This window comes from Calonectris borealis, chromosome 1 (assembly GCF_964195595.1).
Source record: "Calonectris borealis chromosome 1, bCalBor7.hap1.2, whole genome shotgun sequence".
NCBI lineage: Eukaryota > Metazoa > Chordata > Aves > Procellariiformes > Procellariidae > Calonectris > Calonectris borealis.
In genome coordinates this window covers 160,962,382-160,977,455 of record NC_134312.1, presented here as the reverse complement: position 1 = coordinate 160,977,455, position 15,074 = coordinate 160,962,382, and the positions used below count along the sequence as shown (strand labels likewise).

General features: G+C 36.6%; 1 protein-coding gene across 11 annotated transcripts in view; it reads right to left on the bottom strand.

The window, feature by feature from the left end:
• The window catches only part of DOCK9 (dedicator of cytokinesis 9), a 137,604-nt gene that overhangs the window by 78,511 nt on the left and 44,019 nt on the right, over positions 1 to 15,074 (bottom strand). For all 11 annotated transcript variants that reach the window (XM_075138090.1, XM_075138062.1, XM_075138072.1 and 8 more), the window contains 5 exons: positions 9,435 to 9,524; positions 7,677 to 7,759; positions 6,486 to 6,555; positions 2,353 to 2,448; positions 1,621 to 1,755 (listed from right to left, as the gene is read on the bottom strand). In XM_075138090.1, coding sequence (XP_074994191.1) covers positions 1,621 to 1,755; positions 2,353 to 2,448; positions 6,486 to 6,555; positions 7,677 to 7,759; positions 9,435 to 9,524 — 474 coding nt within the window. The remainder of the gene's footprint in view (positions 1 to 1,620; positions 1,756 to 2,352; positions 2,449 to 6,485; positions 6,556 to 7,676; positions 7,760 to 9,434; positions 9,525 to 15,074) is intronic.

The window sequence follows — 15,074 nt, the reverse complement described above, 5'->3', positions numbered from 1 at the left end:
GAGATGCTCCATCCTCCACCCCTTCATCATCGTCACAGCCCTTTGCTGGACTCTCTCCAGTACGTCCATGTCTGACTTTTACTGGGGAGCCCAGAACAGGACACAGGACTCCAGATATGGCCTCAGCAGTGCTATTCAGCTGTTCAGAGGGGAAGGATCACCTCCCTCAACCTGCTGACAACACTCCCCCTAATGCAGCCCAGGACACCATTAGCTTTCTTTGCTGCAAGGGCACATTGCTGGCTCGTATTCAACTTGGTGTCCACCAGGACCTCCAGGTCCTTTTCTGCCAACTGCTTTCCAGCTGGGTGGCCTGTCCAGCATGCACTGGTGCCTGCAGTTGTTCTTCCCAGCTGCAGGGCTTAGCACTTCCCTTTGCTGCAGTGCCTTTCTTTCATTTGTAACTTCTGAAAATCTCAATGTTTTCTGATGATGTAAACTAATACTGTACCAGAGCCACAGGCTGAGAAACAAAAACAAGCCATTGACTAAGTAGGAAACAAAAAGGGGCAGAAACAGCCCAGAAGATGGGGAATATATATTATCAGAGAGGGGCACCAAAGCAGAGGAAGCTGAGGAGTAGAAGGAAAGATACGTTTTAAGCGCAAGACAAAAACTACAACTGTGTTTAGGAACCACTTTTTTTGTTTGTTGGTTTGTTTTAAAAACACAAATCAAACTCATTTCAGTGGAGTTGGACAGAATTGGACCCCTAAGGCAAAAAAATTTGTGTAAATCTGTATATAGAACTTGCAATACGATTAAATTTATTACAGTTACAAGACTTTCCATGTGAAGTATCTATTAAATGTGTATCCAAAAACATTATCACAATATTTGGAAAAAAATAATCCTCTGTAAAGCTGTTGTATCTCTCTATATAAATCTTCAAATAACTTTATACTCAAAAAAATATTATTTAAGAAATACATTTTTATTAAACTTTGCCTATTTCTATCCAAGTTAACAAAACGCTAAAACCCAAGACTTTTTTCCAGGTATGCTGTGCCTAACAAAATAGTTACATGCTGTACTGTAAACACATAATAGAATCACAAGGGGGGGGAAAAAAAAAAAAAAAAAATCTTTTCTTTGGCACTTGCTACTGACGAACATTTTACCAAAGCCCTTAACTTTTTAAAATAAAGAAAAGCACATAAAAGTAACATTACAAAGGTCAAATGAAAGCATCTGGAAGGGTGACTGAATTTAATACAATTCCCAAAACAAAAATCCCACACAAGAAGCTATGCAAAACATTTTACAGCTCATGTAAGCACAAAATGTAACTGAAATGAACTTTAATTTTACGCTGCCATTACTTTGCCATGATTTAAGTTTGGGGTTTTTGTGTGTTTGCCTTAAAATTTCGTTTGATATTTTTGACAAATACTTGACATTAACTAGTAATTTGTTTTCTTTACAGAAAGATTTTTAAAATTCAGCATCCTGCCCTTTAAAATCTCGTTCACTGTTTTTGCAAGACACAGCATGTCTAATTGTTCCTCTGCATAATAGGTACTTATCTACATCTGACAAAAGTTGTCTGTCTTTTTAAAAAAATCCATTTGCTATCAAATACAGAATTAACTGGAGAACAGGCAGAATAATTGTAATTACCTGAACCACTCCCATGCATGAATCTAGAAATATTGATCCTTTAGGTTCTTTTGATATTTTTTCATCTTTGTAGAAATTGAGATTATAGGATCCATCACCAAGTTGGATTAAGTGGAAAAATCTTCTTTTAAATGACTAGTGAACAGAAAGGAGGAAAGAAAAACGATTACAACACTAGTATTAATCAGCTTCATATTACAAAACCCGTAAGTGCTATTTACACAGTAGGTTATAGAAAAAAGCTTTTATTTACACATAACCTAATCAGTATCCTCAGAAAACAGAACAGAAATCGTTAATTAAGAAACAAAACTTAAAAATCTGCAGCAAGATTGTACTATTTTATTTGAAAGTATTTTTGACCCATTGAAAGATATAAAACTGACTCTACAATATTATACATAATAGATATTTATTGTGATAACCGTAAAAAAACTTAAGTTTGTTTCTAAATAAACAGGCAATACAAATAGAAACTCATATTACATAGTCCCTTTTCTACTAATAACACACCAGGGTCCAGTTAAGAAAATTATTTAAAACATTTTTTCTGATTTAAGTACAATAAAAGGAAAGTAAGATTTCACAGATATGTTACATACAAGCTTCCTTCTTTCATCCCACACTATTTTTTTTAGAAGTAAACCACATACAAATTGACTTCTCAAAGGCACAGTGATATTTAATATTGGTGTTCAGTTTTTATCATGCGTAAGACATTCTTAAACTTACTCTCATTGTCACACTGATTGCACTATTCATGTTGCCTTTGTACAGCCATCCTTGTTTTGTTATTCCACCCTTCTGAGACCCAAGAGATGCTGCATCCTGGAGATGAAGAAAGGGAGATGGGGGGGGGGGGGGGAAACGTAAAGTTTTTACACAGTCTGTTGTATTTATTGACAATTTCAGAAGTCATTTTTAAAAGATGGAATAGCTATACTCATAATGTAATGATAGTAATGTACTATGAGTCCTTGCTGAAATTCTACAGCTTTCTAATTCCAATTGTTTTATTTAAAGACCAGGGATGAGATTGACCTCATCTAACTTTTGGTAGGTAACCTGGCCACTTATATAGGCTTTCTCTATGGCCAGCAGGGTGATCCAACTTCTAAGTAGTTAAATATTAGTCAAGATAAATCCCACTGAAATAGGGGAAGGCGAGAATACTCAAAACGTTTACTTACATTTACTTTGTAAGCTTTTTCATATAGTCTAATCTTCCAGTGCAAGAATTTTTACCAATTTCTATTACCAAAAAGAACAATGTAAACACATGCTTATGCAAAACTTCAATCGAGATTTCTCAAACCATTTTGCTTTATAAGTATTACTTCAAAGACATTACTTACTTAAGAATTTACAGAGAACTAAGTCTTGAATTCTTGAATTGGATTCGACCTTTTACAGATCAGAATCAAAGCTTTCTAAAGAGAACAAGACCAAACTTGGCAGTAATGGCAAGTTCACAAACAGCAGATCCAATGCACGCATCACACGTCACACCCAGCACCTGTATACCACTTCCATCTGCCAGTTGATGGAACTTAATAACTATATCAAAACCCATAGGATGTAAACAACTACCAAAAAGCAGTATACTCTACTATGAAATCTGATCAAAATGACAGATTTAGAATTGCCATAAAATAAGTATTAAATCACCAATTCAAGTAATCTTTTAGAGCAGTACCAAGCTGACTTTACTATGGTTTCCAGTTGACATAACCCATTTTGACACAAGAAAAACATTAATGAATTAGATGTGTAGGAAGATTTTCAACCATCTAGAGGAGAAATACTCCTGATAATTTATTATCCAAACATACAAAATTAGCTGAGTATCCAGTTGAAAACAAAAGCACAAATCTTCTTCAAGTGTCTCAACTACTTTTTCTAATTCCTTTTCTCAGCTATTAAGAGAACATACAACAAAAAGTGATTACATATGGGGAACAGAGTCATTAGTTCAACAACTGAACATTAAAACCAAAATTTTGGAATAAGATGAATTAGTATCTGGAACTAAATCAAGGAACATTCTGTAAAAAGTTACTAGCTAATTTATTTACAGCTTATTTAGTCTGTCTAGCTTGCGCATTCATATGCACATGCAAATGTGGACTTCAAAAAACTGCAAACAGAAGGCAAAAGATGCATTAATCTGTTCCTTTAAAAATTCTAGTCAACTTGATACTACGGAAGTTAGGCCCCATAAGGATGACATCGTCACCAACTATCAGAGCATCTGATATAATGCCCCAGAAGCATAGACCGGAAATACTCAGTAAATTTTCATATGCCCCAGTGAGTCTCACTGTCCAAGCAAGACAGTCTACTTGTTTCATATTTTCAAGTCATTAGCCCCTACCCCTGTTCTATTACCTAGACAACCATTTTTCTTGTACAAAAATCAAGATACAGAGACAACAACTTCAAACACTAGGTTTCCACTATGATTCTCCACTTCCACTGGTGGGAGTTATCCCCAAGGAAAGAATGGTTTAAAAGCACCTTTACAAGTATAAAATGAGTAGATGATGAGTTATTGTCAAAACTTGGCACAAAACAACTAATGTTTCTCTGCAATTTCACAAACCATACATAGGATCACCTGACATGACAAGAATTCCTTCATTACCTGTGTTAACAAAAATTAAGATTTAGCTCTATTAAGACTCTTTTTCCAATTCCAAGTCTCTGAGGTGCATTGTTTCCCAACTCAGTTCAGCTGCACGCTGTTTTCTAACAATAAAACTGACTGTCACTTGGGCCTCTCTAGTTACACCATTTCTTTCCGTCAAGCAGAATTCCTGCCTACGGAGCCAAAAAGCTACTGAATCTTTCCAGCCGACCATCTGTTAATACAAAGGAACCCAGAACCCAGTTGTTAACACACGGCTTTTACACTGAAAACATACTTCCTGTTTCCAACTGGTAAATTAATTTGCTCACTCTTATTATTACTGCTGCACACTGTGCTTCACTTTTTTAATGATCTTTCCCACAAACTCAGCTCCAAAATTTACTTCAACAGCAACTGTTTCAACAAAAACAATTCCTTATCTTGATCCCATACACCAGGCTGATTTAAAAATTCCGTTTACAAACATCAACCTGATGGCCTGATAGCCCAAATTAGTTTTGGAAAGGTAATTCTCTCTTTCTTAATGATGCAAGATTAAACTAACCCTTATCTTGTTTTCCTCCAATTTTTAATCACTTGCAGCTTTTTGTTTTCTATCATTCTCTTAATAAATGAGCTTTCTCATTCTCAAACAAAAGCGAATCAAAAAGACGACCAAACAACTTTTAATCCAAGATTCGCATGTATGCTTTTTGGCATACAAAGATGTTAATGTTTGAAAGAAAAACCTCTTGCATTAATTCTTCCCTTGAGGAAAGAGCTTATGGTCCCCCGACCCTATTTCCATTAAGCTCCCTTTTCTTCCTAGCATGCTTTTTTCTTGTGTTTATATTTTAAATTCCTCAAAGAGCAGCAGACCTCTTCTCCAGTGACTGTACCTCTGAAAGAGATAGGACGTTCCTGCCTGCTGTAACAGGAAACTGGGCAGAAGGAAACAGAAAGTCCTCTCCACTTATACTTCCTAGTAAAACACATAGCACCTCACAATAACCAAGCTATAGTGTTTCAGCGTTTAACTAACTCTAGCGATAAGTATTTTTCCTAGTAACAATCAGAGTCAATTCTATCTCCATTTAATTTTTTTCATGTTTAACCCACCATTCTCTAAAACACTTCTGTTGTCAGAAATATTATCACAGTAAATAATGCCAAGTCTTTTTAATTTCAGTATAATAGAAATCATAATTATTCCCATCTTACAAATAGGAAGATTTGGAAACAGATGCATGAAATTATTTGTCCAAATATCACAGTGCAGATTAATAGCAGCACTGAAGAAATGGCATCCTGAGACTATCTGTTCAGGAATCTACCTATTCAGATGCACTCCCTGAACTACTTTTTACATTTAATCCAGGAAAACCTGTAAGGAACTACTTTTATTTCACATGCAGCAGTTCTGAATATAAGGAACTTAGAAGCAAAGTAATTGTCAAAGGGTAAAAACCACAAAAAAAAATTTTATTTTATTTTAATTCTTTTCTGTGATGCAAGAGTTCAAGTACTCGTAAGAAAAGAAAACACTGGCATTTAAACACTGTGTTTTGAAACAGGGTGTGGTAAGAATTAAATATATCACACAAATAACAGAAGTAGCTACTGAAAAAAAGTCTTTGACATTTGAAACATACTTGAAAATTGCTTGAGGCTATAGATCTCTGGTTTCCCTAAGTCAATGACAAAAAGAAAAGTCCTTAGAATTTTAGTCAATTTCTTTAGCTTTTGTTTCCATGATGGATCTCCAGGTCTTATCCTATACTCAAATTTGTGACAAACTAATTTTAACTCACACTGTATGCTATATACTGTCATGCAAGTGTGTGTACTGTCATGTTGGAACAGATTCACCTATGATTTTACTCAACTTCGTTATTAAACTGCCTGAAACACTTCTCTCTATATACCTACACAGAAACAGTATAAGACAAGACAGATTTTATGGAAGCTGAAGGATTATACATTACCAAGTATTAAAACTTCAATTTCACCATCTGTCAAAACTTGTTCTACTCACATGACAGATCTCAGGAGTATTTGAAGGGAGGCTATTTGAAAGGAGATAAGTAAAATAACTACATTTGTTTCCCAATCAGGCTGTTCAAGCTAATCTCTGTTTTCATTTACTGACATCAACACTCAACCCAACTTGTAATCTCTCCTTAATCAACATCCTTTACTGAAAGCAAGAGAAAGTAAGGAATTACTATTATCTCACCTCATCTTTATCTGCTTCTTCATCCACTTCATATAAATGAACCGGAAGCTTCTCCGATTTTGTCCCTTTACTGGGAAAGAAAAAGCTTCTAAAATACTAGAAATTTTGTGATTAACTAGATATTTTATAGCTGCAAAAATAAAGATGTTATTTTCCTAACTGAAGAGGAAAAAGCACAAGAATAACTGAGTAAAAGCATGTATTTTTCATGAAATATATTTCTTAGCCTGCAATTTTCCTAATTTGTGCATCTGCCCACAGTCTTTCTTTTGTTCGGCTTTTCACTGTCCTTATGTGTAACTGAAGAGAACCAAATGCCTTCTCATTCACTGCACTCCTAATATCTTAGGGCAAAGAATTCATACCTGCAACCATTGGCTCCTTTTAGGACAATGCATTTATTTAAATTCCTATTGACTATTGTGGTTTCTGTTCAGGGCAAGTAAAAAACAGGTACTGACTTTTACAAAACCTGTGAGTGTATCAGAACTTTTCACAGGGAAAGCAAGCTATTTCTTCATTGATAGATGCAGGAGAGTAGGTAGGGAAGACATAGATCTTCCAGAGTTGTGGGATTCAGAGAATTCAGCCATTCTGATATTTTAAGTTAAGGGTCTAATCTCTATACTTTCCCTGCAAAACTTCGAAAAAGTTGGAAGAGATTTCTCTAGCAGATGGTTCAGAAAGTCTATAAGAGATGTAGATTAGGCTTTTCTTTCAATCATCCTGTGAAAATCAAACACTTGTTCCAAACATCTCGGTTAGGTTCTATTCCCTAAGCTCCTAAAAAGAGTTCCAAAAGCTGCCTTTGAAGCTACAAAACAAGATATCACCATTTTAGTTTCATCTAAACATTAGCCTGGTTTAGTTATCATACTTACGTTCACATTGTCAATGATACAATGATACCATTTTGTGTTTTGACCTGCCTATTAATAAGGCAGTGTTATTACGGTATCTTTCCAGAAAATGGTTTAACAAGATTTTACACCTTCAAGTTCATCAACATAAATTCCATCCAACAAATCTTTACCATTTCTACTGACTATTAAACATTGATATAGCATATTTCAAGTTACATATTACATGTATTAATACATTTCTGTAATAAATACATTTATATTAAATACAGTTAAAGTTTCTTCAGTTCAAATTAAAAATCTTTATTATGCCACTAGATAACATACTTACTTTGGAAGCTGTCGAAACTCTCCTGAGTAATCTTCGTATCTATAGTTAACAACATGCCAGTCTGAATTGTAGGTTTTGATGCACTGTTTTAATGAAAACCAAATATCAGTGTTGGAAGAGGATTAACAGCATTCCCCAGACACACTCACAAAAAAACCTCTTAAGATATGGCTGTTTATGAACTACTACGGTTACATGTTCAATCTCTGAAAATTCTGTACGTTTCCCTTCTTTTGCAATACAGTCTAGTGCGTTACAGGTTTTTGCAAGAAGTGGTATGTTTCAATAGGACACTATCATCTGCTAGACATGTATTTTATAAAACCAGAAAATGGTGAATACACACAGCATCTGGATTAACCATCTTCAGTTGTCTGAAAAGCTAAAGTAGCATTTCGCTGCGGCTGAAAACATGACTGAGCCTTTAGAGAACTCAGCATTAAAATACAGATACATTATTAAAATACAATATTCAATTTCGCACAGACTGATTCAGAGAAACTAAAAACATCTTTTCCATAAATTTATACTTCTAGTACAATTAAATTAATATTTAAATTTAAACTGCATGCTTGCAGCTGTTGAAAAGCAATTATGTCATTAAGCTCTAGTCTAGATCACAGGAAATACCGTTTTACTCCACCCATATTGCTACAACATAAAAGTACTGATTTATCTTGGCTTTGACCGAAGTAACATAAAACTGACAAAATCTGCTGCCAGAAACTATACGGTACAAAATTTTATATGTTACATGAATAGACTTACACGTACACAAATATAGGATCTAATAATTTAAAAATATTTTCTTTATATTTCAAAATACAAAGTTAATACTTGCCAAGAAATTTTTCTGCAGAGACTCATTAAACTTCATGAATTACCTATACCACTCCTCCCTCCTTGTCTACCTTCTTCAAATTTATCTTAGAACCATTTAGGTTAGGTGTTAAGGGTATGTATCGCTATGGATAAACCACTTTGAGGTTTGAGGTAGATTCAGCTATTTGGAGCTCCTTCAGTTTTCTTAGAATTACAACAGACATTTACTTGTTTCAGATGTTAAAATAGCCGCTTAAAGTATATTAGTAGAAAACCAGTAGACACCATAAAAAAGACAAAAATTTTAAACCTTTCATTCCTAAAAGGCTTCAACAAAACACTATATGAAACACAACATCACAGTCAGAACAAAGGGAATGCCAACAAAAGCAAGCAGTTACGAGAAACTTCAGGTCTGAGGATGTTTCTTCTACATATAACATACAAATTGAGCAGTCAAAGAATTTTGGACTCTACAAGTGTTACAGTTATGAATACCTGTGTTCCAGCAAACTGTACAAGTTTATTATGAACAAACTAAGAACGACTGGTGTGAAACACTATCAGGAAAAACAAGTCACAATGATTCATTCCAGATTTACTATTGCTCCCGATATGATGCACGGAAATCACCCATGTTTATCTGGGAAAGCCAAAACATAAAGAAGGTGGGGGAGAAGCATCTGCAAAAGCCAATTACACAAAAAAATAATTCAAAGCTATCCTGTAATCCTTCTTTTCCAGCCACCAATGGAAAAAATACTAGATTTTCCTGGAAATTTTCCCTTGAAATCATTGACAAGTAAATGTCAATAAATATTCAATATTTTTTCAGGGCTTTCTTTCCCTGTTTTTTAAATGGTAAATGAAGCAGAAGAAAAACAATGCAGGTATAATATTGTTATTACACACAGCCACATGCAATTCCAATATTACCTCAGTTACAAACAAGCTTTGAGCTTCCTTCTCTGCATTTTCAGGAACTGTTGAACGAACGTATCGACTCTGCCGCTTCAATAATGTTGTCTGAAAAACAACAAAAACAATTAATGAGACTTGCAATTAAAGGAAAGATGACACATTATGGCAACACTCAGTTATATCACTATAACTAAGACAGAAGCTCAGCAGAAAACATCCTGTGAATACGCTGTTTCAGACTAGCCAATTAATGAGAATTTGCTTTCATTCAAAGATTAGCAACATGTTCCTTCTTTCACAGCAAGGGCAAGACTGGAATCAGTAAGAAATAGATGCGATAGAAAAGTGTTTTCTGCTATTTTGTTAACATGGGCAAGAAAATACTACTAAAAATAATTCCACCATGACAACATAACTCCAATATTTTGAGGACAGACATTAAGGTAGCATTATTACTACATATAAAAAAATATTGCTCAAGAAAAGTAACAAACCCACATCAAAATAAGAAGAGTAGTTAAACTGAAGGTTTAGAAAGAAGGCCTGGATCATTGAAGTATACACTTCAGCCTTTCAAGTCAGAAATTATTCCTATCCTATGCCGGTGTTCAGAGAGGCATAGAAAGGCTGCTACAGAGCAGGAAATCCCTCTGTGACCACGACATTCTGCTTCTCAGACCAGTGCTAAAGTAAGCCATAGGGTACTTTAAATTTGTAAGTGTAAAAAATGAAAACTTAAAAAAATCTTCTGGACCACAAATGAAAATAACTATGCAGCAATAGAAATTATTTTGCACCATGTGGAAAGGAATCTTACAGCTTAGATCATCAGAGATGGACAGAGTTTGCATAGCCTGGACCTGGAAGGGGGTTGTGATCCCTCACCTGTTAGCTATACTCCACACATGGCAGCACCAGGAAGGATCAGAGAAAAATGTGAAAAGAAAAAACTCCACATATTAATGGTCAGAAAGAAAGGGTACACAAGTACATTACCTTAGCTTATCTCTGTTGAGAGTTTGATCCATAAGGTGATTATTTCTGCCATTACCAAAGCCTCACCCCATTATCTGGGGAGGGTATTTGAAGTTAGAATATTCAAGTACAGTAAAGATTTAAAGAAAAAAAAAATTACCCCATACTCATGGTAAAGTCATTCATCTAGTCCAGAACTCTGCTGAAAAGCAACAATGCTAACTGCTTGGGTGGGAGAGGTGGGGAGGTATTAAAAGCAAAAACTACAAAACCAAAAGTATTTCATGGGACCAATAAATCTTGCAATATATAGTTTTAAAAAAAACCTGCAAGAAGATACTCATTCATTTGCTAACAGCATTTAGGAATGAAGTCTTCTAAATTCTAGAAACATATTCCTTATTTCAAACCATATCACGTTTAAAGTATTTGTTTTCACAAGCTATGGGAAGAAAGATTATTACGAGTATTAAGCTACCTTATAAGAGCTAAAGGCCAGAAAGTCTAGACCCTCTTCTCAGCCTGAAATAGTCTGATATTTGATAGGAAATTATTTATTCTTTATATAATATATACATAATATATTATATGTAATATAATATATTTTCTATAAGCATGCAGGTAGACTGTGCTTTTTAAAAAAATTATTATTATTTAAAAAAAAAAAAAAAAAAGACTAGGGTGGCATCTTTCCAGGCACTTTTCATGGAAAAGCCATGAACTCATGAATCAAGTCCTATCACTATAGTGGAACTCGGTAAAATTGAACTAGAGCTACATACTTCTAGAACGTCTGCTGCTGTTATTCTGTGATCGTATTGTCACAATTATCAATACGATAGTAAGGGTTTTTTCTAGTCTTTCACATATAAAAAGATTTTTATCTTAGTACTGTAGCAAGATCAGTGACAAAACAGAAGAACTTAATTTGTCGATTTTGTCCATATCAGTAACTGTCTTAATGCATGCTGCCTCTTTCACAGCTCATCCATCAGCTGCAGTAGTTCATCAGAGAGCCAGGAAATACAAAAAGTAATATCTTTTGATTTAGAACAAATTCCTAAAAATAATTACAAAAGCAATAGCACAACAGTACTTTAAAATGCAAGCATGCACATACGTATACATTATATTCCAAAAGAAAAATTAGGAAGGAAGGATTGTCTTGTCTACAGATTTTCTTCACAATTACATTGGTTTACTGTTTCGTAGAAGTGAAGTGTTTCAACTCTCTGGGTTTGAGTTACCATTTGATTCATGGCAGCATCAGGAACTACAGTGTTTGTCTCATGCTCTCAAAGAAGATAAAGAAAAAACTTTCAATTACTGTTTGACAGCACAGCAATTGAAAGGTTGGGTTTTTTTATCTTCTTTAAGGAAGATTTTGGGAAATAAGGTGCCAACACCTACATTTCTATAGCAAAAAATAATGGCAGATCTTAAATTTCCAGTGTTTTGTCTAGTGTAGTAACGTACCTTCCTCAGCAATTCTACGCGGAACAACAGGTCCACATGCATATATATTAGAGGAAAGAACTATAGTGGATGTAGGTGAGAGACAGAAGCCAGCCAACACACAACATCCCTCAAGTCCATTTGAGGTGTCTTCAGACATGTCCATTTTGGTTTGTTATTCCTTAGCTTTTGCCTTTCTCCCTCCTGATTTTTTAACATGGGTGTTTTATATTTTTCTCTCCACTTTGGAGGTTTTCAAGCAGTTTCTGTCATCTGATAAGGTTCTCTTCCTGCTCTGCAAATGTGACAATGTCTACTTGGTGACAGTACTTTTATTCTATGCAAGTCTCGGCAGCTACAGTGAACAGAGAAAGTACACAATATTGCTGCTGACACCACATACTCCCTGCCAATATCTGTTTTAAAAATTTTTTCCTCTTCACATGCTCTTTCCACTATTGGCTGTTGAATGTGAGCTAGTAAAATTTTCCCCCAAAAACCACTTCCTCCTCCACATCCCTTTAGGATGCTTGAAATCATGGTTATTAACAGTTGATTATTCAAAATATTGGGAAAGGAATTTTAAAAGCCACAACAGTGTACAAGTATATATATATAACCAATGGAGGTTATTAATAAAGTCCTGTATCTTACTGGTAAAATAGGGACTATGCAAAATGCAGGAAAAATGGGGGGAAAAGTACAGTGTTTCAATTCAACAGTCAGACACCTAGGCCATCTTTACTTTAGATGATGTTACACAGAAGCAAATGCTCAAGAAGCAGCGACAGAAATTGTTTTAAAAGAGCCAATGGAAAAGATGGCATGCTGTATGTTAGATCATGCCTTTAAAGCTACTATGTGCCAGAAGAGACTTATCAGTTGTATGAGAAGTGTCGGAAACTGTATTATAAGGTAATTTGAAGCCTTGATTTAGAGTAGGTGGTTAAAGACTCAAGGAAAAACAAAAAATAGATTTTTAAAAGAAAAAAGTCAGTGAAGTTTCTTTCAACATTTCAAAATAAGTTACTGTATTTTGACCAGTTTACTTTGTGCTCTCTAAAATGAGGACGTTTTTGAACATTTTTTTTTCTTGTTCCTTCTACTCAAGATTTGCCTTCTTGTAGAATGACCTGGGTTTACTTTTATTTCTGCAAAGTTGGCATATCTATTTTCAGAGATACTTAACTCACATTAACTAAAAGCCAAGAGCTTTAAGTGAAAGTGTACTAAATCCATATGCCTCAAACCCAAAAGTAACAAAGGTGAAACAATGTCTAAGCTAGGCACCAAAATACCTTCAAAATAACAGTGGGATAACTTTGTAATGGCATGTTTAATTTGGGTAGGAATGTTCCTACATTGTATTTCCTATAAGTAAACTTATCCCATACTGGGAAAAATATTTCCTGTAAGAATGGAACCTAACTCACTTGTATTTTGAAACAAAAGCATTTAGATACGAGGTGTCTTTTTGCAAAGTAGTCACTAGTATAGTTTTGGCTTAAAGTTTCTTTTAATAATTTACCTGCTATGCAGTTGATGTAAACATCACCAATTTCACAGTCATTGTGTATATGATTTTTATGTGATCCATAAAGGTAGCCTGTTTTAAACTCATGTTATTTAGTTATGAAGCCATTTCATCATTGAGTAAATTAGTGAAATTCAGGTGACTTGGAATAATTATAATAAGCCATGAAGAGGCACAAAAATGGATACAGGAGTACCCAACAGATATAGTCATTCAAGGTTATGAAAGAGAAGACTCGCTCTTCTCAGCACAGTTTAGAAGAGGTATAGCTTTGAATGACTGGCAGCATTGTGATTGAGAGTAGCAAGAACATTAATAGCAGATGTTCCAATGGGTGGCGGGAACGTGGTTCTATCATCTTAATTAAACAGACACATGATATGGGGACCATAATGAAAACAAAACAATGACAAAAAAGCAGTTAGAAATGAACAGACTACAAAGCACAAAGATACTGGAAGTTTAGACAGCCCAATTGCTAAGAATGAAAGGAAACTCGGTGATGTTAACAGTAAAAAGGATCTCCAAACACAACATGACTGCCCCTGTCAGAGCGGTTATCCTCAGGGTACTCAGCCCCCTGAGCTGGAAGACATGGACAACGAGCAGGATAAACCCCCCATAATTCAAGAGGAAGAAGTTAATGACCTGCTACGCCACCTGGACGCTCACAAGTCTATGGGGCCAGATGGGACCACCCGAGGGTACTGAGGGAGCTGGCGGAGGAGCTTGCCGAGCCGCTCTCCATCATCTACCAGCAGTCCTGGTTAATTGGGGAAGTCCCGGACGACTGGAGGCTCGCCAATGTGACGCCCATCTATAAGAAGGGCCGGAAGGAGGATCCGGGGAATTACAGGCCGGTCAGCCTGACCTCGGTGCCGGGGAAGATCATGGAGCGGTTCGTTTTGAGGGCGCTCACGAGCCATGTCCGGGAGAACCAGGGGATCAGGCCCAGCCAGCACGGGTTCACGGAAGGCAGGTCCTGCTTGACCAATCTGATCTCCTTCTATGACCAGGTGACCCGCCTCGTCATGATGAGGGAAAGGCTGTGGATGTGGTCTACCCGGACTTCAGTAAGGCCTTTGACACTGTCTCCCACAGCATTCTCCTAGAGAAGCTGGCGGCTCACAGCTTAGACAGGTGCACTCTTCGCTGGGTAAAAAACTGGCTGGACGGCCGAGCCCAGAGAGTTGTGGTGAACGGAGTTAAATCCAGTTGGCGGCCGGTCACGAGCGGTGTTCCCCAGGGCTCAGTACTGGGGCCGGTCCTGTTCAATATCTTTATCAACGATCTGGACGAGGGGATCGAGTGCTCCCTCAGTAAGTTTGCAGAGGACACCAAGGTGGGCGGGAGTGTTGATCTGCTCGAGGGTAGGAAGGCTCTGCAGAGGGACCTGGACAGGCTGGATCAATGGGCCGAGGCCAACTGTATGAGGTTCAACAAGGCCAAGTGCCGGGTCCTGCACTTTGGCCACAACAACCCCAGGCAACGCTACAGGCTTGGGGAAGAGTGGCTGGAAAGCCGCCCGGAGGAAAAGGACCTGGGGGTGCTGGTTGACAGCCGGCTGAACATGAGCCGGCAGTGTGCTCAGGTGGCCAAGAAGGCCAACGGCATCCTGGCCTGTATCAGAAATAGTGTGGCCAGCAGGAGCAGGGAGGTGATCGTGCCCCTGTCCTCCGCACTGGTGAGGC